The sequence below is a fragment of the Hyla sarda genome, chromosome 3 (assembly GCF_029499605.1).
Source record: "Hyla sarda isolate aHylSar1 chromosome 3, aHylSar1.hap1, whole genome shotgun sequence".
In the NCBI taxonomy this organism is placed as follows: domain Eukaryota; kingdom Metazoa; phylum Chordata; class Amphibia; order Anura; family Hylidae; genus Hyla; species Hyla sarda.
The window spans coordinates 383,389,868-383,414,257 of record NC_079191.1 but is presented as its reverse complement, the minus strand read 5'-3'; the positions used below and the strand labels follow the sequence as shown (position 1 = coordinate 383,414,257).

The 24,390-nt window shown below is 41.5% G+C and overlaps 1 protein-coding gene across 1 annotated transcript in view; it reads right to left on the bottom strand.

The window, feature by feature from the left end:
- PCSK2 (proprotein convertase subtilisin/kexin type 2) overlaps nucleotides 1–24,390 on the bottom strand; it is a 221,046-nt gene that overhangs the window by 20,513 nt on the left and 176,143 nt on the right. Inside the window, exons 6-8 of the mRNA XM_056567901.1 lie at nucleotides 11,984–12,060; nucleotides 5,426–5,514; nucleotides 2,271–2,446 (exon numbers count right to left, since the gene is read on the bottom strand). Coding sequence (XP_056423876.1) covers nucleotides 2,271–2,446; nucleotides 5,426–5,514; nucleotides 11,984–12,060 — 342 coding nt within the window. The remainder of the gene's footprint in view (nucleotides 1–2,270; nucleotides 2,447–5,425; nucleotides 5,515–11,983; nucleotides 12,061–24,390) is intronic.

Sequence of the window (24,390 nt, the reverse complement as noted above, 5' to 3'; positions counted from 1 at the left end):
GCAATTACCGCATCCCCCAAAAAGTTGATCGGGCCAAGAAGGCTTGTTTCTTATACCCCTCGTAATGAAGATCCCTGTGATTTTCCAATCAAATCAGACTGAGTCTGCCTCATGCCCCCTATACCTATTGATCAGTAACTTACTGATCAGCTTGCTTTTCGGGGGTGCTTTTATTTTTTGCGCCTTTTTGTTTGCTCATTTTTACGGCAGAGGTCTGAACCTACCCCAATAGTTGCTGATTTATCACTGATCAGCTTATTTTTTTTAACATTTATCTTTAATTAAGGGAAAAAGTAAAAAAAAAAAGTTAAAAAAAAAAACAACACACTGAAGTTACTATAGTCATATTTTTTTTTTTTATTCAACTGCGTACCAATGTATCAGCAAAAACACAGAGGGAGCCAGCACTGGATGACCACTGGGGATGTGCCCGTAATCCACCCGAACGCCAAGGACGGGTACACTTCACACTCTCTCCAAAGGAAACAGCAACAATCGCCAGGTCCAGTATAATAGCAAACTGGTGTTTATTGCATCAATAACAGCAACGTTACGGCTAAAAGTGAGCCTTTCTCAAGCAATGTATCAGCAACAACAACAAAAGTGCCTCAAAGGACACTATAAACCCTATTTATGCCTATTAGCCCAGACCTCTGAAGAAGCTCGGTTAGAGCGAAATATGTCAGGGGGGGGCTGTATCTATTAAAGTTTTAGAGTTCTTTGTTGTCACGGTGCCATTAACATGTAAGCCCTAGGTCTGCTGCCTGTGGCCAATCATATAACACCTTTCTATTTTCTCATAAGCAGTGTGGCATATCTGTGGCAGAGAAGACTATAAGTCATCTTGTTATTATAACCACTGATAAGAAAGGAACATATTGGTTACATTGAGGTCATGTGGCAGTATTAGTAATTTTAAAGTATGTACATCACCTTTTAAGTATAGATTAAAAGTTAAAGGAGTACCGCTGTCTTAGGGGAGATGTCAGCCTCGTCGTCATGCTATGGTAGATACGCCTCTTGCACAGAAGAGCCCGGGCCCCATGTACATGAGATTGCGGGGGGGGGGGGGGGGGTGTTCCAGCATTTGGACCCCTCACGATCAGACATAAGTGTCTATGGCTTTTTTTTTTTTTTTTTTTAAATCAACTGATGGCAGAATGTTAAACAGATTTGTAAATTACTTCTATGAAAAAAATCTGTCTGACCACAGTGCTCTCTGCTGACACCTCTGTCCATTTTAGGGACTGTCCAGAGCAGGATAGGTTTTCTATGGGGATTTGCTCCTACTCTGGACACTTTCTAAAATGGACAGATGTGTCAGCAGAGAGCACTGTGGTCAGACAGAAAAGAAATTCCAAAAGTAAAGAACTTCCTGTGGATCATAACAGCAGCTAATAAGTACTGGAAGGATTAAGATTTTTTATTAGAAGTCATTTTCAAATCTGTTTAACTTTCTGGCACCAGTTGAGTTAGAATTTTTTTTTCCAGTGGAGTACCCCTTTAAGGTTATCTGTAGGGTTTGAGCACTTTTCTTGTGGTTGTATACAGTATCCTTCACCCTAATAGGTGTATTTTGGAATTAAATGTATCCGCAAAGCATTAATACTGCATCGCAAGGGACTACGCAAAGAACAATTACATTTTACACAGTTGTGTGACGTCACTTTGGGATAATACGGGGAGACAACTGCATAATCCAATTTACTGTTTGAATTGCATTGCTATTAGATCCCAAAAAGGTAAAGTACAGTGGATTAAGATAGTAGGCTACAAATGGCATAGAGGAAGCTTCTTTATATGTCCCAAAACTGCAACACAATATTTGCATTTGGAAGTAAAGTGATCGTAAGAAGACACTGACCCAGATCTGTCATGACTTAGACTTCTCAAAAGGCAGCGAGACTCCTCTTAGGCATCATAGGTGAATTCCCACAGCGCAGAAATCACAAAGTTTTCCGTTCTATCTCTACCGTACGAAAATAAGACACAACGTATCCTCAGTACGGCTGTGTCAAGATGGATGTGAAGATAAAACAATATCCTGGTAGTGACTCAAAAGCTAGAAAAAATGTAAAGATCTGTCTGGGTAACACAGTGTTTTTCAACCCGTGTGCCTCCAGCTGTTGCAAAACTACAACTCCCAGCATGCCCGGACAGCCAACGGCTGTCCGGGCATGCTGGGAGTTGTAGTTTTGCAACAGCTGGAGGCACACGGGTTGAAAAACACTGGTCTAATATTAATCTGGCAAACATCCAGTCGCATTTACCTTGTTCACCCCATCCGCCATGGCCTGTAAAGTCAATTCTCTTGGTCCGTCCACTGTCTTGCCATCGTCGGTGGGCCCCCAGCTGGCACTGTAAATGTCTATGACCTGTGGCATGTGACTGATGGAGGAAGCTTCGATGATATCAGTCATAAAGGGTTGATCCAACATACGAATTCCTGTTGGTTGAAAATGTAGTTATTTTATTATATGGTATTTACATGCATTAGTTGAAAATGTTGCAGTTTTATTATATTATATCTGCAGGCATTGTTCAAATGGAGCTACAGAATTGGCTAGGTTATGTTTTATACTTCAACGTTTTTCTATAGTCTTAAAGGGGTTCTCCCATGGAAAACTTTTTGTTTTAAATCAACTGGTGCCAGAAAGTTAAACAGATTTGTAAATCACTTCTATTAAAAAATCTTAATCCTTCCAGTACTTTTTAGGGGCTGTATACTAAAGATAAATCCAAAAAAGAAATGCATTTCCTCTGATGTCATGACCACAGTGCTCTCTGCTGGCCTCTGCTGTCCATTTTAGGAACTGTCCAGAGCGGCATATGTTTGCTATGGGGATTTTCTCCAGGTCTGGACAGTTCCTAAAATGGACAGCAGAGGTCAGCAGAGAGCACTGTGGTCATGACATCAGAGGAAATGCATTTCTTTTTTGGATTTCTCTTTAGTATACAGCCCCTAAAAAGTACTGGAAGGATTAAAAATTTTTAATAGAAGTGATTTTCAAATCTTTTTAACTTTCTGGCACCAGTTGATAAAAAAAAAAAAAAAAAAAAAAGGTTTCCACGGGAGTACCCGTTTAACAGGGTACTCCCAGGAATCAAATCAACTGGAGCCAGAAAGTTAAACAGATTTGTAAATTACTTCTATTTACAAATCTTAATCCTTCCAGTACTTTTTAGGGGCTGTATACAAAAGAGAAATCCAAAAAAGAAATGCATTTCCTCTGACTTCATGACCACAGTGCTCTCTGCTGACCTCTGCTGTCCATTTTAGGAACTGTCCAGACCTGGAGAAAATCCCCATAGCAAACATATGCTGCTCTGGACAGCACTTATCAGCTTCTGTCCGGGCATGCTGGGAGTTGAAGTTTTGCAATATCTGGAGGGCCACGAGTTTGAGACCCTTGCTCCAGAGGAAGTTGTGTAGTTCTTTTCTTTCTGACCACAGTGCTCTCTGCTGACACCTCTGTCCGTGTCAGGAATTGTCATAAGCAGGAGCAAATCCCCATAGCAAACCTCTACAGCTCTGGACAGTTCCTGACATGGACAGAGGAGCGTGCAGCAGCCAGTGTGTCCTTGTTCCTGGTCCTCTGTATATGAGGAGATTCAGTTAACAAAGCTAAGTAAATAATTCTGATTCCAGAGAAGACGTCACTGGTGAGTAACTGGATGTAACTGTATTCTGCCTCTGACTGTATCAGATCTGTATTTTATTAGTTTTTTTTTTTTTGTATTTCAGAATGGGGGTGTTGTTTAGACACAATGGAGATTTATCAAAACCTATGTACAGTAAGAGTGGTGCAGTTGCCCATACCGACAAATCAAATAGCTTCTTTCATTTTTAAAGAGACCTGTTAAAAATCTAAAGCTATCTTATTGGTTGCTATGGGCAACTGCACCACTCTTCCTCTACACAGGTTTTGATAAATCTCCTCCAGTGACAATATAGTGGTTGAATGTTGACACAGTGTGGTGGAGTTATTCAGTCATGGTATGATTGTGTTATCCAGTGATAGCATGGGAATGTTGTTAAAGGGTTCTTTTGGGACTCCACAGGATATGCCATTGATCGCTGATCGGTGGGTGCCAACCCCTCCTAATTAGATGTTCAGGACCCTGCATTATACAGTGAGGGTGGCCGGGAACCCTGCACTGTTCATTGTATAGTGGTTGCACCAGCTAACTGTAGCTCAGCTCCTATTGAGGTGAAAGGGAGCAGGCTGCAGTTACTTGGTGCCACCAGTATACAATAAATAGCCCTATTCTCTGTATCTTGTGGAATAGGCCATCAACCATAAAATCCTGGATAACTTTAATACTGACCAATTATTATTGCCATCATGATAATTGGTGAGCACCAACTAAGGGTCTTATTCAGGCTTAGCACCTATGGCAGTGAGATCTGTAAACTTGGCCCTGTATAGGTCCCAGCAAGAAGAGACACTGTCATTATGAAAACATTTTTAGAATTTGTAGTACTACTAATAAGATGACTTTTTAAATCTACATTTATTAAAAAATTTTAAAATTTTACTAAAAAAATCTAAAGTGAAAATAGCTGCTACTAGGAGTCATCTGTCTTCATGCAGACAGACTACTCTGTATTTTGCAGCATACTGGATACTGGATGTAAAGTGTGTTGGTATCCAATATTGGAGATCACCAGTGCAACAGTGCATTACAGCCTTCAGCTGTTCCTAAACTACAACTCCCATGATGAGAGTTGTAGTTTTGCAACAGCTGGGGGTATAATCTTTGTAAAACTCTGTTTTAGAGCTGTGTATTCTTCAGCTGTGTGCCTCTTGCATGGATGTGTGGGCATGCTGGGAGTTGCAGATTTGCAACAGCTAAAGGCAACACTGCTCTAACACAGTGCTTTACAAATACTGCAGCTCCAACTCTTGCAAAACTACAACTCCCAGCATGCTTGAACAGCAAAAGCTTTCTCTGACTCCTAAATGCGAAGCTGATCAGACATTCAGGAGTCTGTGAAAGCTGAATGACACACATAGTGACAGCTACATTGATTAGCATCCAGCTTTACTAGGAACAAATAGAAAAGGTATGCATAAAAACTACTGTGCAGGGATTTGCAGACTGCCAGGCTGCTCCCAGACTCAAAGCAGAAGAGTCATCACAGTGAGGGAGAGAGACGGACACGCCCCCTCCACAAGGCAAGAACACAAAGCAAACATACATCAGATAGCATAGAAAAATTTGAAACTCTCCACCACCCCAACACATTGTGCAAACATTCAAACAATTTCCTTAACTCTCTGCAATTCTGTGCAAAAAATAAAAAGTGGAAAAAATCAACTACACACAGGACCAATGATCATTCCCCCATTCCCCCCTCAAGTTACCGTATCCTGCTAATATAAATAATTTACATAAAATGTTTTAATATTTTGTACTGTACCGGCAACTTTTGAATTATATGCAACTCCCACCCCACAAATGTTGTTGTTTGCAGCAGCAGATACTTCTCCCGCACACCGAGTTCCATGGCTATAAGAGAAAAAATATATATAAATACGAGAAGTGTACTGCTAAGTTAGTTTAATGCAGAATGATTTGTAGCTCTCATAAATTAAGCTCTTAGCAAAATTGCATATAAAAACATAACACAAAGGCTACAAAATTATGAAAACAGGCTATTTTTTAAAGGGTCACTCCAGGACAATCAGTTTTTATCACTCCTGGGTATTACCATTGTGCAGTTATGCCCTGCCACCTTTTGAAATTCTGCTGCTTTAGTTCCATCATGCAGGCTCACTTTGAGCATTGCATAGAGACTTCTGGTCCACACTGCCATTGCTGTGTGTATTAGATAGGGAGAAGTGGAGAACAGCAGGGACCAGAAGTGGCATGGCATCATAGAGAGATAATGCAAGGGAGCATTATTATAATACAATATGGATACATATTTACAATATTTCAGTCTTTCTACCAATCAAGCAAATTTTCTGTACCAAAAATAAAGTTCTTATCAGAATGCAGAGTTACTTACAGTGCAATTTGTCAAATATCAAGTAAAGATTATGTGAACTAATAAATATATTCTGCAAAAATATTAGAGATAGTACAGCTTTCTACCACATTGTATAACTTGTATATTGCCTGTTTACAGTTTCACCCGGTGAATATGCTTTATCTCGAATTTTCAGTTTTCCCCAAGCTAGTGGGTGGAGATCATCTGCTATGATGTCTCATATACACTGCAGAGAAGGGATCTTTCATCTCTATAGTACACCCTTATTAGCAGAAGCAGCATGGAAGACATTATAAAGCAATACCGATTAGTTCAAACTGTAAGTCCAGCACTTAACCTCAGCCTCTGTTTTACTCTGCTGCTCAGTCCTCCCACCCTCCATAGACATTTGTGGGCAGCATGTAACTTGATCTATCAGTGAACTTATCTAATCAATAAATGAGGAGTTTTTAAGAGAGATAGAATAGAAAAGTAACCAAACAAATAGAAAAATAAGTATTTTTCCTCTAACAATATATATTATAACATTTAAAAACAACAGAGAGTCCAGTTCAGCCCACCCCAAAATTGCCTGGTGGACACGGACTGGCGTGGTAAGACACCAAACTTGGAAAGACTGGAATAGAAAGACACTTAATCATACTAACAACTAACAAACACAGATTCTATATATGCAATGAGTCAGCTGATCAACCCTTAGCACACCTAAGCAGAAAATGTAACCGCCGAGCATACACATATACATGGAAATTCTAAGTAAACAGCTAATCACCAATATGTGTTGTGGTACCCAGGTGTTGTAGTGCAGGTTGTAGTAGGGGCAGGTGGTAATAGCCCAGGGACAGATGGAAGTATAATCCCCTGTAGTGTTCGTGACACCAGGGTGTGATTGTTTGGTGTAGGGCACCGCCGACAACCAACCCAGAAACTGCATATATTAAATGAGAGTCCAAAGCAGATTTTGATGCAACTGGAACTTTACTGAAGAAGGCAGTATAACATTTCTTACAGATAACCAACTACCACAGGGGTGACCGGAACACAGGGAATCTCTCAGGCTTGTTTGGACTTGTAATGATAATAATGATGATGCGGCCACTGTACTACTGTTATGACTTTGTTAGGGACAGAAGAGACTTGACTTGTAAATATAGATGAGACTTACAGATTAGATGTGGCTGCAGATTTGCAGGCTTTGGCCTAGCTGTACTGGACTGAACTTGTACAGGACTGGTGCTTGCTTTAATGTCCAGGAATCAAAAGCAGGAACCAAGAGAGCAAGTGTGGAGACTACAGCCCTTTATATATCAGGGGCTGGACAAAAGCCCATTGGTAGCTGGTTGCCTGTGGTTACCTGTGCCTCTAGAACTCTGGGTATAAGGTGATCACATATCACATGATGATATCACATGACCTATACAGTTTAAACATCCTAATAGCCTTTGTACATAGCTTATATTCACTCTACAATACCTAAAATAAACATACAGAATGAATGTGCAAAAGAAATCATAATAATGACCTAGGGGGATCCCGCAGGAGAGCCCTGTGGACTTGAGGGACACTACCTGAGGGGACTTTAGGAAACTGTACAGAACCATGTTCTGTACCAGGACACGACAGTGTAAAGAGACATAAATATCAAAACACATACAGGATGACAAAAAAGCATACATTTTAAAATGGTTACAGAAATAAAACCATACAAATGTCCGACACAAGATAAACACATACATAAAATCCCAGTACTAAAAGTGACATCCTAAGATATTTTAAACACGGATTTGTATATGTAAACAACAAAAAAGTTTGTAGAGTGCAAAAGGATCACTGCAATGGAGAATATACCTAAAATAAAAAATACAAGGCAAACAAATGCACGGGAGTCATGGTAAGCAACCCCAAATCTTCTTTTCCTATGTATGTTATTGTGTCTGTGTAGGGGTGTGGACATAATTCAAAACCCATGACGAGCAGTATAAAGGTACCAAGTGGTGTGAACAAAAGCAGATACAACAGAAAAGAAAAAATCTGAGACTGGGCAACTCTGTAGTGGCCTCTACATGCTCAGGAACATTAGCACCCGGAACAATTGCTCATAGTAGATTTTATTGTCTTCTAGGTATTCCGAGGATGTGTGCAGTCTCCTTTCTTTTTCCCTCAGGGTATATGGATCCTGCATCATTAGATGGATTCTTACTATATAAACAACCATGGCAAACTTAATAGTGTCTATAACTGTACTTTGAACACTGTTATCAGTGCACAGTAAACTCAGAGAAAGACCACCCTTGTGTCATAATTGTTAACATCGAAGACGTCCCCCTGCCTAACTGGCTTAGTACAATACTGGTCCTTGTTGGTTTAAAGATGGAAATGAGGATGTGATATAATATATTCTCCCTTGATGAAATCACATACAGTGGTAGAAATACATGGGGAACTTTTTGATCTACTAGCACATAGGACCATGTATTGCTAGTAAGGGTAGGTTCACACGTGCTTTATTTTGCTGCCTGTTTTCTGAAGTTTATTTTGCTACCCATTGACTTCAGTGGGTATGAAAATGCATAACAGCAAACATGCAACAAAATATGGCACATGTGACCCTACTAATAATGTTGACCCTACAGTGGCCTACATTTTTGCGAGTTGAATAAAGTCAGACAATAGCAGCTGACATAAGCACAGTACATGTATTTTATTGTTTATGGGTTAACATTTTTAGTATTTTTGGAGAGCTTTTAAAATAAGAATAATAACAGTTAAGTATTAGACAACTTCCTTATACCCTGATATAATTTGTGGTGTCCACTGCAAGACCGCCTATTGGATTGTGCAGTATACATGTAAAAATATCCAGGTTAGTTTATTACCTGAACTGGAATACTACAACTGCACACCATAGTAACCTTTAGTTTATTGCTTATACAATGTCCATGCAGGGCAGAAGTAATTGCCTATTGAATAAGTCACCTTTACATAGAAACTGCAATATAATACGGCTCATTGAGTTGGCTAAATTATGATAATGAGAATAATCCTTTACATACCCTGCAATAAACATGCCTTGTAAACAGAACATTTTACAGACAATTTAACATCCTAAATCTCAATGCCATTGATTCCCTGGGCTTCAAAAGTTCACATCCATTAATTACACAGTCAAGATCTGTCAGAATTCATGAGATAGGATGCATAGCCCAGAAGTGTCTGTGTGTATTGTAAAATGCTGAGAATAGACTGTGCTTAAAGAGGTATTCCGCCCATAGACATCTTATCCCCTATCCAAAGGATAGGGAATAAGATGTCTGATCGCGGGGGGCCTGCTGCTGGTCCCCCCGCGATCTCCCCATTCTGTGCCGGGCTGCTGCTCCAGTCTTGGAAACTTATGAATTTCCAGGACTGGAGAGGTGCCGTCACACCCCTTCCCATGGACATGAATGAAGGGGGCGGGGTGTGACGTAAGGTCTCCAGTCCCTTATACACAGAGGTTTCCGAGAGTGGAGCAGCAGCCTGGCACAGAATGCGGTTGCTGTATGGAGCTTGGAGCTTGCGGGTGGTCCCAGCGGCAGGCCCTCCCCCCCCACCCGTGATCAGGTATCTTATCCCCTATCCTTTGGATAGAGAATAAGATGTCTATGGCCGGAATACCCCCTTAAAGGGAATCTGTCAGCAGTTGTGTGCTGCCAACATTTCTGACAGCCCTACATAGGCACTGGGAATGGAAGAACGAACATACCTCTGCTCTTGTTCATGCACTATGCATGTCAGAGGAAATGGCTTTTTAAAGTCCCATTTCTAAAGTTCTAATAGAGGCGAAGTCTTCCCCTGAGCTCCTGGTAATTTACTCCCTGGCTCGGCCTCTCACCAATGATTGACAGCCCTAGCATTTAGTAAGAAAACCTCTAGAAAGCCATTTAAAAAAAAGAGTGCTAGAAAGCAAAGTGCAGTTTTGCTGACAGATTCCCTTTAAATTACCAATGTACTGTGTCTTTTGATTCATTCAATTTGCAAAACATAACAATATAATTTCAAAGTATTCAATAAAGGTCACAAGGTGGATACATCCTAAGACCTCGCCTTGTTATAGGCAGACTTTGTACAATGCTTTATACTTGGTTTTCCAGAACATATCTTTTAGCTCTGCTTTGCCTTTGTGCTTTGCTAGTTCAATTGGAAACAGTTGATAAGACACATTCTATTAATTATTTTGCCATGGAAACAGTAATACTAGAACAAAAGATCATGTTGTAAAGTTGTAGGGTAGATATTCGGCTGTAATACAAAGCAATACAACATTTCTTTTCAGGACACTGTATGAAGACAAAGGAGACATAAATCAAGCAAAGATCTCTGATTGGCAGCACTACCTTTACATTTTAGTTATTTGAGATATCTCGGCCCAAGTGGTGAAACGGTATGGGGCCACTTTGAGTGACTACTGAGGATGTCTTTTGAAGAAAGTTCACATGATCATGATAAAGATCATAGAGAAACAGGGAAACTTTCCAAAAGACCACCTCTTTCAAAAGAAACCCCCTTACTCGGACCGGATTTTCTGTGACAGATTTTCAGAAATTTTCACAAATATAAATCCAAAGCATTTTTGCATGTAATTCTGCAACAAATTGTAATCAAATACAAAACAGAGGTCTGCTATGTTTAAAAAAAAAAAAAAAATACAGGTTAAATAAATAAAAACATACTAAAAAATGCCCAGCAGTAAAATTCACCAACAACACCTGTCCTCCAATTTACAGAACCTGATATCTCAATGCTCTCTGGGATCTCCTGGAGTCAAAGGAATAAAGTTTGTCTCTTCCTTTAAGGGTGCGTTTACATTGCGGAATCTCCGCTTGCTGAATTCAGCGAGCGGAGATTCCGTCTGGCGGCCGCCGCCGAAAACACTTCTGCGCTAGGGCCGCAGGGCACTGAGCTATCACCATTGACGGCTGTGCAGTGCTCGCGGAATCCGCGTAAAGAATTAACATATTCTTTCTTTGTGTGGAACAATTTCAGCGGCAGAATTGTCCAGCACTGAAATTTCCCAGTGTGAACGGGTCTCGTGGAGAACCATTTACACTAATGTTAAGTTCACACAGCGGAATTCCGCTCACGGAAAATTCCGTCTGTTGAATTCTGCGGGAATTTCGTAGTGTGAACATACCCTTATACTCCCCCAGACCACAAATAGTAATCAGTAGTATTCTACTTTAGCCAGTGATTGGTTGAGCAACAATGTCATGTATTGGGCTCCATCATCCAGGAAGAGGAGTACAGCTAAAACTGGGGCTGGCCAGAATATGTCAATTGCCACTACAGTACACCGCAGTGATTGGCTGAGTGGTATTTGACACCTTGGGTCCCAGCACCCGAGGAGAGCACCAGAGACCGGGAGCAGCATTACCAGAAGCAAGCTTGGAAAAAAAATGTATGCTAGGGTATCTTTTTAAAGGGGTACTCTGCTGCTAGACATCTTATCCCCTGTCCTCAGGATAAGACGTCTGATCTCCCGGCGTTCTAAACAAATGTTTCCTGCGGCAGTGGCTGTGATATCACGGCCACACCCCTCCATTCATGTCTATGGAAGGGGGTGTGTCGACAGACACGCCCTCTCCCATAGACATGAGTGGAGGGGACGTGGTGTGACATCATAATTATGGCCTCCGGTTCTGAGTGTTCTGAACTAAATGTTGAGAATGCTGGAGCACCGGAGTACCCCTTTAAGGGAGTAGCCAAATGTGTCAATTTTGTTCTATCTCCCTATCAAAGATTAGAATCCTGATGCCTCCCTTGCCTGAGGAGGGTCATGCACCCTTTATATCTCACAGTAATGAACACCATTCCTTATTGTGTATAATATTATGGTCTGTAATTAATAAAGTTGTGGGCATGAGGCCTAGGCTAAATAATGCTTTTGTAAACCCATTTTTTTGTAAATTATATTTAAAAGAATTCTTATAAAAAATGCTGTTAGATTACCTGTTAAACCAGTCATCTGTATATCGCGGATAAGGATAAGGATCATTGCTGCTGAAGTCGTAGCTTGCCTCTGCGTTCTGAAACATAAATGGAAAGAAAGTCCACAATCATGCTCCAACCACAAAGCTATAAAGCACAGTCAGAGGCTGGGGTCATTTGTAGTTGGTCAGTTTTTTTAGCCAAAACCAGAAATGGTCCCAAAGCACTGAAAAGGGTACAGATCTATCAATTATAGTTTTTCTCCATGTTAGTTTCACTTCTGGTTTTGGTTAAAAATACTGTGTGTGAACACAGCCCAATATGCTAAACAACTGCAGCACATGGTGTGGCTTGCAAGCTGAACCAATACATTCACCCAGACATGCTGAGCTTGCGGAGTAAGGTGGGGTGAGCTGTGATAGATTGTGGTAAAAGGACCTGTGATGTTTTGGGCAAAGATTGTGTTTTTGTGGATTCTGAGAGGAGTGTGGCTTACAAGATGGGCCGACAATAATCAGGAGTAGAGTTGGGCGCGAATATTCGCATTTCGAATTTTTATCGCGAATATTGCAAATTCTCAAATATGTATTTGAAATTATGAATATTCGCCTTTTTTCCGCATATGCGCATATTCCTTCTATTTACTTATGGGCCAATTAGAATGATGCACATACACTTGTCAGAGGTTATCAACAACATCCCTAGCAACCAATAGTAAAGTTGCCCATCCCCTCACTGTTTTCTTCCTCGGATATGCGACTATAACGAATACGCGAAATTCTCGAATGTAGGACGAATATTCGTCTATATATTCGCGAAATGTCGCAAATTCGAATATGGCCAATGCTGCTCACCACTAATCAGGAGATGCAGAGCAGAGCTTGCTGAGTCAACCACTAAAAATCACCTTTTAAACATTGACCTTTCAGCAGCTTAACAGGGCTAAAATGGCTCATGGCTGGAAAAAGATTGTTTTACGTTTCCATATTCTTTTCCAAAACTGAGATATAAAACTTTATGTTAATATGTAAATGAGCCTCATAAGTCTAGTGGGCATTCCCCAACATGGCAAGAGCTGGATATATCGCCTCTGCTTGCATATACATACCGCCCTTTAATTTACAATCACTAAGAATACTTACAGAATGAATATACACGTATAGATATTAAATATAGAGAAGATTAAAAATAAATTCTTATGGTATTCTTTTAACAGACAGCAGAGGACCCCATACAAAAACAGTTTACGTAAGAACACACTCCCATATATCGCTCTAACAATCGACCACGATCTATGAATTACGGTATATGTAACTCTGAAATATATGTTTCAGGCAATCTCACATACAGCCACGGTAGATATGCCAAACCTTCAACAAGCTTTGCATACTTTACACAATTCAAAAGCTGAGTGCTCCGCTTTTTCTTTCTTCATTGTTTGGACTTGATATACCTGCTGACTGCATGCGTATGAGCACCGATATCCGCATCCACTGCCATTGCAAGGGGAATAATACTACCTCCGGGCATTCCTTTCCAGTTAGCGTGAAGACAGTGGTGCCGAGTACATCTTCTTTCATGTAAGAATAGTAAATTACTTCTATTAAAAAATCTTAATCCTTCCATTACTTATTAGCTGCTAAATACTACAGAGGAAATTATTTTCTTTTTGGAACACAGAGCTCTCTGCTGACATCATGACCACACTGTTCTCTGCTGACATCTCTGTCCATTTTAAGAACTGTCCAGAGCAGCATATGTTTGCTATGGGGATTTTCTTCTACTCTGGACAATAAAATGGACAGAGATGTCAGCAGAGAGCACTGTGGTCATGATGTCAGCAGAGAGCACTGTGTTCCAAAAAGAAAATAATTTCCTCTGTAGTATTCAGCAGCTAATAAGTAGTAGAAGGATTAAGATTTTTTAATAGAAGTAATTAACAAATCTGTTCAACTTGCTGGCACCAGTTGATTTAAAAAAAAAAAAAATTCCACCGGAGTACTCCTTAACCCCTTAAGGACCAGGCAATTTTACACCTTAAGGACCGGAGCGTTTTTTGCAATTCTGACCACTATCACTTTAAACATTAATAACTCTGGAATGCTTTTAGTTATCATTCTGATTCCGAGATTGTTTTTTCGTGACATATTCTACTTTAACTTAGTGGTAAAATTTTATGGTAACTTGCATCCTTGCTTGGTGAAAAATCCCAAAATTTGATGAAAAAAATGAAAATTTAGCATTTTTCTAACTTTGAAGCTCTCTGCTTGTAAGGAAAATGGATATTCAAAATACATTTTTTTTGGGTTCACATATACAATATGTCTACTTTATGTTTGCATCATAAAATTTATGAGTTTTTACTTTTGGAAGACACCAGAGGGCTTCAAAGTTCAGCAGCAATTTTCCGATTTTTCAAAATTTTCAAACTCGCTATTTTTCAGGGAACAGTTCAGGTTTGAAGTGGATTTGAAGGGTCTTCATATTAGAAATACCCCATAAAAGACCCCATTATAAAAACTACACCCCCCAAAGTATTCAAAATGACATTCAATAAGTGTTTTAACCCTTTAGGTGTTTCACAGGAATAGCAGCAAAGTGAAGGAGAAAATTCAAAATCTTAATTTTTTACACTTGCATGTTCTTGTAGACCCAATTTTTGAATTTTTGCAAGGGGTAAAAAGGAGAAAATTTTTACTTGTATTTGAAACCCAATTTCTCTTGAGTAAGGACATACCTCATATGTCTATGTTAATTGTTCGGCGGGCGCAGTAGAGGGCTCAGAAGGGAAGGAGTGTCAAATGGTTTTTGGGGGGCATGCCGCATTTAGGAAGCCCCTATGGTGCCAGGACAGCAAAAAAAAAACACATGGCATACCATTTTGGAAACTAGACCCCTCGGGGAACGTAACAAGGGGTAGTTTGAACCTTAATACCCTACAGGTGTTTCACAACTTTTGCATAAGTGAAAAAAAATATATATATTTTTTACCTAAAATGCTTGGTTTCCCAAAAATTTTACATTTTTAAAAAGGGTAATAGCAGAAAATACCCCCCAAAATTTGTTAGGCAATTTCTCCCGAGTACGGCGATACCCCATATGTGACCCTAAACTGTTGCCTTGAAATACGACAGGGCTCCAAAGTGAGAGCGCCATGCGCATTTGAGGCCTAAATTAGGGACTTGCATAGGGGTGGACATAGGGGTATTCTACGCCAGTGATTCCCAAACAGGGTGCCTCCAGCTGTTGTAAAACTCCCAGCATGCCTAGACAGTCAATGGCTATCTGGCAATACTGGGAGTAGTTGTTTTGCAACAGCTGGAGGCTCCGTTTTGGAAACAGTGGCGTACCAGACGTTTTTCATTTTTATTTGGGAGGGGAGGGGGGCTGTGTAGGGGTATGTGTATATGTAGTGTTTTTGACTTTTTATTGTGTGTTAGTGTAGTGTTTTTAGGGTACAGTCGCACGGGCGGGGGGTTCACAGTAGTTTCTCGCTGGCAGTTTGAGCTGCGGCAGAAATTTTGCCGCACCTCAAACTTGCAGCCCGATACTTACTGTAATCCTCCGCCCATGTACATTCACATTGGGGGGGGGGGGGGGGGGGAACATCCAGCTGTTGCAAAACTACAACTCCCAGCATGTATGGTCTATCAGTGCATGCTGGGAGTTGTAGTTTTGCAACAGCTGGAGGCACACTGGTTGTGAAACATCGAGTTTGGTAACAAACTCAGTGTTTTGCAACCAGTGTGCCTTCAGCTGTTGCAAAAGCTACAACCCCCAGCATGTACGGACAGCGGAAGGGCATGCTGGGTCTTGTAGTTATGCAACAGCTGGAGGCATACTATTTTGGCTGGGGATGCTGGGGATTGTAGTTATGCAACAGCTGGAGACACACTGGTTTGCTACTTAACTCAGTGTGCCTTCAGCTGTTGCAAAACTACAACTCTCAGCAGTCACCGACAGCCAACGGGCATGCTGGGAGTTGTAGTTATGCAACCACCAGATGCACCACTACAACTCCCAGCATGCACTTTAGCTGATTGTGCAAGCTGGGAGTTGTAGTTACACAACAGCTGAAGGTACACTTTTCCATAGAAAGAATGTGCCTCCAGCTGTTGCAAAACTACAAGTCCCAGCATGCCCATAAGGGAATGCTGGGAGTTGTGGTGGTCTGCCTCCTGCTGTTGCATAACTACAGCTCCCAGCATGCCCTTTTTGCATGCTGGGAGCTGTTGCTAAGCAACAGTAGGAGGCTGTCACTCACCTCCAACGATCCTCGCCGCACAGGTCAGTCCCTCGTCGTCTCCGCCGCCGCTGCTCCTGGGGCCCCGATCCCAACAGGGGCGCCGGGGATCGGGGTCCCCAGCACCCGGGGTGCACGTCCCGCACCCGCTCACGTCCTCCGGAAGAGGGGCGGAGCGGGTTGCGGGAGTGACACCCGCAGCAGGCGCCCTGATTGGTCGGCCGGTAATACGGCCGACGAATCAGGGCGATCGTGAGGTGGCACCAGTGCCACCTCACCCCTGCTGGCTCTGGCTGTTCGGGGCCGTCTCTGACGGCCCCGATCAGCCAATAATTCCGGGTCACTGGAGACCCGATTGACCCGGAATCCGCCGCAGATCGCTGGACTGAATTGTCCAGCGATCTGCGGCCATCGCCGACATGGGGGGTCATAATGACCCCCCTGGGCGATATGCCCCGATGCCTGCTGAACGATTTCAGCAGGCATCGGGGACCGGCTCCGCTCCAGATGGTTGCGGGGGGCCGGTAAAACACATGATGTTCTCATACGTCATGTGTCCTTAAGGACTCGGAAATGGAGACGTATGAGAACGTCATGTGTCCTTAAGGGGTTAAGGACATAGCGTTTTTCTGTTTTTGCACTTTTGTTTTTTCAAACTTACCTTTTAAAAATCAAAACCCTTTCAATTTTGCACCTAAAAATCCATATGATGGCTTATTTTTTGCACCACCAATTCTACTTTGCAATGACATCAGTCATTTTACCAAAAAATCTACGGTGAAACCCAAAAAATATATAATTGTGCAACAAAATTGAAGAAGAAATGCCATTTTGTAACTTTTGGGGGCTTCCGTTTCTACACAGTACATTTTTCGGTAAAAATATGATTAAAATGTTATGGCCTGAAAGGCGATGTCCGACATTAGCCACTAGTCCTGACTGCTGATAGCAGCTGGGACTGTGTGGGTATGATGCGAGCTCAGCTCCTGAGCTCACTTCATAAACCTACAGTGCGGCACCGCCGTTTATAAACAGCATTTTGCGGCAATGAGTTAATTTAATCTCAGGATATATTAGCTCACTGAATTATCAGGTTACAGCTACCAAAGAAATGTAAAAGTCTGGAGAAAGATTGAAGCAGAGAAACAAAGATATGACAGCTGCTTGTAGTGAGGTTTAAATCTCACTCCAGTGCTTCATTCACAGCTTACACTGCTTGGTACTGCTCTATAATGTTCTCCATGCTGCTGCTGCTTCTGAAGGTGTATTCTAAACACAGACAAGTTAGATTCCCTTGCAGTGTATGCGATACATTGAAACTGCTAGTCCCCACCTGCCAGTTTAAGAATAACTTAAAATTAGAGATGGAGTCTGCAGAATGGTAGACTGGTAAACTTATTCATATTCAAGGCATATAATGGCCAGAAATAGAGCTACTTCTAATCTACACACATAAAAGCTTCAAGGGAATCTATCAGGAATTTTTGCTTAACAGAAAACTGCAGACACCATTGGATAGCCATTAGGTTAAAGTAAACTGTACCTTTCTTAAAGCTGATGATTTCTCCTTTTTATTAATCGGTTAATTGTCAGAGAGTTGGAGCCAAGTTATTTAAAGGGGTACTCCGCACTATCCAAAGGATAGGGAATAAGATGTCAGATCGCCGGGGTCAAGCTGCTGGGGAACCCCGGGATCTCGGCTGCTGCACCCACCTGTGCAGCTTCCACCTCACACCGGCACTGCTGGAGACTTCGGACGGATCACGACCACAATGGCGGACGAGCGTGACGTCACGACTCTGCCCCCTGTGACGTCACGCCCGTCCGCCATTGTGGTCGGGATCCGAAGCCTCCAGCGTTGCCGGTATGAGGTGGTAGCCGTACAGGTGGGTGCAGCAGCCGAGATCCCGGGGGTCCCCAGCAGCGGGACCCCGTCGATCTGACATCTTATCCCCTATCCTTTGGATAGGGGATAAGATGTCTAGGGGTGCAGTTTCACTGCCTATAACACCTCCTCACCTCCCTTGCACTGTCAATCAAAGTGGGGCTGGAGGTGAGAGAAAATGAGGAGACGTGCCAGGTTGTGGCATTTGGTAAGCTCAGCTCCACCTCCTTGACACTTAGCTGAGGAAATAATTTTTTTAATTTTGACAACCAGCAACAGCTATTCAAGCAGCTCTGTGCATCAAATGAACCTGAAACGTTTTAGATATGCTTTTGGGAAGAGGGAGCAGTGGACCTCATTGTCTACTATGTGCCAATAGGTCATACATGTTATGTTCAGTCTGGAGTAAATGTGTGAATGTGTGTGTAAAAAAAACAATAAAATAAGTACATATTTACCATTTCTAATGAAAAAGAAAGAGAGAAGATTGCACTTTAATGAGAGCGATTGGTAGAGGGAAATTATAATATATTGTCATTATATAATTATATGCTAATTTTTACCAGTCATTTGCATACAGTCCTAGATTACTACGCAGGCTGCATAGAACGTGTTGAGGTTTTTCCAATAAAATGTGATTATTCTGTTTTTTTTTTTTTGTCACAGACTACCTGAAAGCTTTATTGTATTATGCATTGTCATTTAAACTATGGATTATTCAGATCTTACCGGCCTTGTTATAAAAAATGAAAGACGGTTTTGTATTTGATTCATGATCTTCTCATGAGTTACAATTGCTGTAAATTAATGCATCCCCAAGGATCTCAGTATGTATCCATGGTTACCCTGCCTGGATATGAATCTGTATAGTTAAAGTAAAGTAATATCAGACATAAATAATTCATGGTATCTCTATACAACTATGTGACCCAGATTTTAAATATCATAAGTGGAGGGACGTGCACACATAGGGTCAAAACGGGGCTCCAGCCCCGGCATATCTAATTCCTCTGCTCTCTGGTGCCCTAACAACTTGTCAGGCACTTGCCTGAGCTCAGCAATCCTGCAATCCTGCTCCTCTGCTGGGCTGGCCCCTCCCCCTCTGCTGGGCTGGCCCCTCCCCCTCTGCTGGGCTGGCCCCTCCACTTTGCTGGGCTGGCCCCTCCCCCTCTGCTGGGCTGGCCCCTCCCCCTCTGCTGGGCTGGCCCCTCCACTTTGCTGGGCTGGCCCCTCCCCCTCTGCTGGGCTGGCCCCTCCCCCTCTGCTGGACTGACTCCTCCTCCTGATACATGGAGCTAGAGGTCACCAAAGCACTACACAGTGGGGGATGGGTGGGATCTCATTGCTGAGGCTTCAGGTGATAAGTACATACCTTGGTAAAGCCTCCATGTTCTACCATCCCCAATAGCCTCTGTCCTCCCTCCTCAGCCTCCATATCCTCCATCCCAGTGATTCCTAACCAGTGTGCCTCCGCCTGTTCCAAACTATAACTCCCAGCATGCCTTTGCCTGACTAAGCATGCTTAGAGTTGTAGTTTTGCAACAGCTGGAGGCACAATAGTTGGAAAACACTGTTCCATACCCCTCACCCCTCTTAGCCTCCATTTGCTTCTTCTCCTGAGCCTCCATTCCCTCACCCCATTAGTCTCTACTGTATGTCATCTTTCCTCCTTAGCCTCCATATTGTCCCTTGTCCTCAGCCTCCATGCCCTCACACCCTTTAGCCTCTATGTCTGTGTTTCCCAACCAGCTGTGGCAAAACTACAACTCCCAGCATGCCCAGACAAAGGCTGTCCGGGAATGCTGGGAGTTGTAGTTTGCAACAGCTGGAGGCACCCTGGTTGGGAAACACTGCTCTATGAGGGAGATTTATCAAAAGTTGTGAACAGGCAAAGTTGCCCATAGCAACCAATCAGATCGCTACTTTCATTCTCAACAAGGCCTGTGAAAAATGAAAGAAGCCATCTGATTGGTTGCTATAGGCAACTGGTCAACTTTGCCTCTCTACAGGTTTTGATAAATTTCCCCTATGCCAAAAAAAACTACAGATCACAGCCAAAAAAATCATCCCTCATACATCACTATATGCGGAAAAATAAAAGCGTTATAGGGTCAGTAGAGGACAAAAAGTTATAATTTCTTTAAAGTAGAATAAAACAAAACCTATATAAATCGGGTATCACTGTAATAGTATGAACCAACAGAATAAAGATAAAATGGCATTTTCACCAGACAGCGCACTGCATAGAAATAGAAGCCCCGAAAATTAGCAAAATTACATTTGTTTTATTTTTTTATTTTTTTTTATTTGCCTCACAAATAATTTTTGTTTGGTGTTACCATAGATTTTGTGGAAAAATTAGGGATGTCATTACAAAATACATATGGTAGAGCAAAAAAAAAAAAAAAAAGCCTAATAGGTGTTTAAAGGTGGAAAGGGTTTTGAGTTATGGTTATTAGAGGCGAGAAGGAAAAAAAAAAAAAGAGTGCAAAATAAAAAAAACTCTTAAGGGGTTAAAATGATGTTTTCTCAGTCATGCAAAGCAAACAACCAACCTTTCTTGGCTATTTAGGGCTGTAAGCAGTTTTACTACCACAAAACTGTTGACAGATTTAATTTAACATTTTTTTTTTTTTTACAAACATTTAAAAATAATTCTGGTAGTGCCCTTTTTTTTTTTTTTTTTACTTGAGCGCCTGCCCCAACCCCCCCCCCCCAAAAAAAAATATCTGTGCACGTCCCTGCATGAGTGTATATTGGTTTGAGGCAAACATTAAACCAGGGAAAGCACAGGCATCTGCATTGCTAGGACTTACTACAAATGGGAGCTTGGATAATTGTTTATCTCTCACACTATTTTTTTATGTTTATGCAATAAATGATAAATGATGATGTTTTTTTGCGGCTGTTTTTATGACAATTATAAATAACAATCAGCCCATAAAATAAGATACATCGATGACTTTTGCACTGTGTCAACTCGGTCTTGCTGTGAATGGACACTAGATTTATTTGCTTGACATTTGCAGCAAATCTGCAGCAAAATCCACCTGAACAATCCACATTGAGGATGCGTTCACAGGCTATTACTAGCAGGGTGTTGCCCGCTGCCGGAATCTCGCTGCGCGTTATGCTACCATTGATTTAAATGGGTCCACAGACAGTCCGCAATAATGTCAGATTTGCCAGTGTCAGACCCATTCAAATGAATGGTAGCGTAAACCCGGGGAAACCCGCTGCTAGTAATAGTGTGTGAACGCACCCTTAGGCTAGGGTCACACGTGCCGTATTCTGGTGCTTTTTTATCTGTGGAATTTAGAAATTGGTGCAAAAAATAATAATGTGTATTTGTGCATGTCTGTGTTTGTGTGTGTGTTTAGGGCAGACTTAGAATCTGTAACTTACACGTGCTAAAAAAATGGGACAGCTTTAGACTCTGCAGCTTATGTATGCTAAAAAAATCGCTTGGCAGAACTGTTTAGAATTTGTTAAAAAATTAACTCTCCAGGCAGATTGAAGATTTATGTATTTTAGAGTTTAGTAGACAAACCACAAAAACTTTTATAGAAAAAAATGTACTCCACTATAAAAAAAAATGTATAAGAAGGTTAAAAAAAGTTATAACTAGACTTGAGTTTAGCGACATTGGTTTGTACTGAACCTCACGGCTCGGCCATTGATTACTTTAGTCTGAATACATTATTTCATCTTTGCAAGTTCTCTGGTTGCCTTGAAAAATCCAGGATGACAGTCTTAGGTCTGTTGGGACTGTATCCACTTTTTCCTGGCCACTGGAAGCCTTGGACTAAAGTCATCAACAGCCGAGCCGCAAGGTTCTTTACGAACCAATTTACTGTAAGTTCGCTCAGCTCTTGAAAACAAGAAAAACAACAACAATAACAAGAAAATGCCGTAAAAAATATAAAATAATTTTGTATCGCCCAGGAAGAATGGGCTTCAGATCATAAGATGATCGTACACATTAAAAATGTATTGCTCTGGGTGTGTTGTTTTGAAACATTTTCTTCTGTCCTGGCAGAATGGTCGAAGTGGCCCGTATACGGCAGCCACAACATCTGAGAGTTAATATAGCAGGGAGATGAATACACATGATAGTCTATCTACTGCAAAATTCCATTACTGAGAACATGATAGCTCCTTTTCTTCATCAGCCTAAGGCTATACACAAGTCTTATCTGCCTACAAACATATAAATGCTCGGTGAAGAGATCATTATGGTTCTTTTTTCCTCTCACAATCAATATTTGATTGTAGGTAAAGTATAGGTTATCGTGTATGGCTTGTGCTCTAAGCTCTATTACATTGGAGAGGAAGAGGCCATCAGTGTTTAAGATTTTAGATTAGAAACGTCCACATTTTTTTCAAAACTAACTTCAAAAGATTCATACAAGCACTGAATAGGATAGTAGTGTTTCATAAGCTCCATTCTTCAGAGCATATAAATAACATTTTATTGTGTAAAGCTACATAAATGTTGAAATATGTTTTCTTTCCTATTTTTTTGTAATATATGATATATGAAAATGTGCTACATGTTAGCATTACTGCATTAAAGGGGTAATTCACCCCTAGACATGTTATCCCCTAGCTAAAGGATAGGGGATAAGATGTCTGATTGCAGCGGTCCCGCCACTGGGACCCCCTGCGATCTCCCTGCAGCACTGGAGGCTCATAATGTCATGGTCATGCCCTCCTAGTGACGTCACGCCCTCCCTTGTGATGTCACGCCCCCCCCTCAATGCAAGTCTATGGGAGGGGGCGTGGTGTCGGCCACGCCCCCTTCAATAGACTTGCATTGAGGGGGCGTGGCTGTGATGTCACAAGCCGCCGGTGCTGCAGCCGACGTTCTAAGCGAACACCTGGTACTGCAGGGAGATTGCGGGGGTCCTAGGGGCGGGACCCCAGCAATCAGACATCTTATCCCCTATACTTTGGATAGGGATAAGATGTCTAGAGGTGGAGTACCCCTTTAATGCCTGCCATGTCAGCCAGGAATTTATAGAAATTTCCCATATATGTAGAGCAACTTCCAGTTTCAAGGCGCAAAAAAAACCTTTTTCATATTTGGTTATAGGAACATAATAATGTCTGTGTATAAGCCAGAGTGAGGATACCCCAAAAAAACTGTGGCTCTACCTCCGGTCTGAAGATTCTGTCCATATGTTACATGGTCGGCCATTCATTTGAAAGGGAGATGCAACATGATGTTTCTTTCTCAGCTTCAAGGGAATTGTACAGCATGCTGCAGTCTTCTTCAGGTTGCTTGGGGTTGTAGCAATTGCAGCTGTGCTGGAACAGCTTTAAAAATGGAGATGTCGTCTTGAAAACCCTCTTTAACACATGGCAAATATTTATATTGGTTAGGTTCTTAACCAATCAGGAGCACACTTATCCTCGCTCTCTGTGATCTTTGTCTCGCTGCTTCATTATAAGTATATGGGATAAGGAAACAAAGATCTTAGAGAGTCAGGGAGTAAAGCATGGATATTCCTTCTTGTTCTCCTGCACTGAGACCAGGACCAATAAAAACTTGTGTCATTTCCCTATGGCATGTCAAAACTTTTTTAGAATGACATGGACACTTTCAGAAATGAATAATACTTGATCGTGATTTTCCTTAGTGTAATTTGAACAGTCTTAGGCCAAACAACTTATAGTAATTCCACACCATGGCACAAACACTGAATAAGTATTTTGCAGTTAATTCAGCAAGTGCGTTTCTAAAAGAAACCTGTAACGTTAAACGTGCAGCCTGATCTTCCAGCATTGTTTTATAAAGCAGGATTTGATAAATACTAGAATAATATACTTTTTTCCTGACATTTATTCATTTAAATGCCTGTTCACTTTGGATTTAAAGGTCCCGGGGTGGTCCTTATTACTGACTAATAACATCTGTGTACATACACTCTCTAGAGGGAAGGCTGTCAGTCATTGACACCGTCCATTAGACTCCTAAATTTACAATAAGCAGGCATTTAAATGAATAAATAAACAGTGCTGCTGAATCTTTTGCACAAAAATATTTTTCAATCTACAAGAAATGAACAGGGGACCTCTCTTTAAAACATATAAACACTTATGGGGGCATTTTTTATGCCTACACCTGGCACGTGGATCATCTTCTCTTTCTTCATTATATGGTCCCCCCCAGGTCTAGCGTTTCCTTTCTGGTCCTGATGACGTCCGTATCACAATCCTTTGTGGCTTGAGGAGGCAGTTAGTATATGGGGGCTTGGCTATTTCTTATATTTTCTCACAAGTGGTCCATCTGTATAT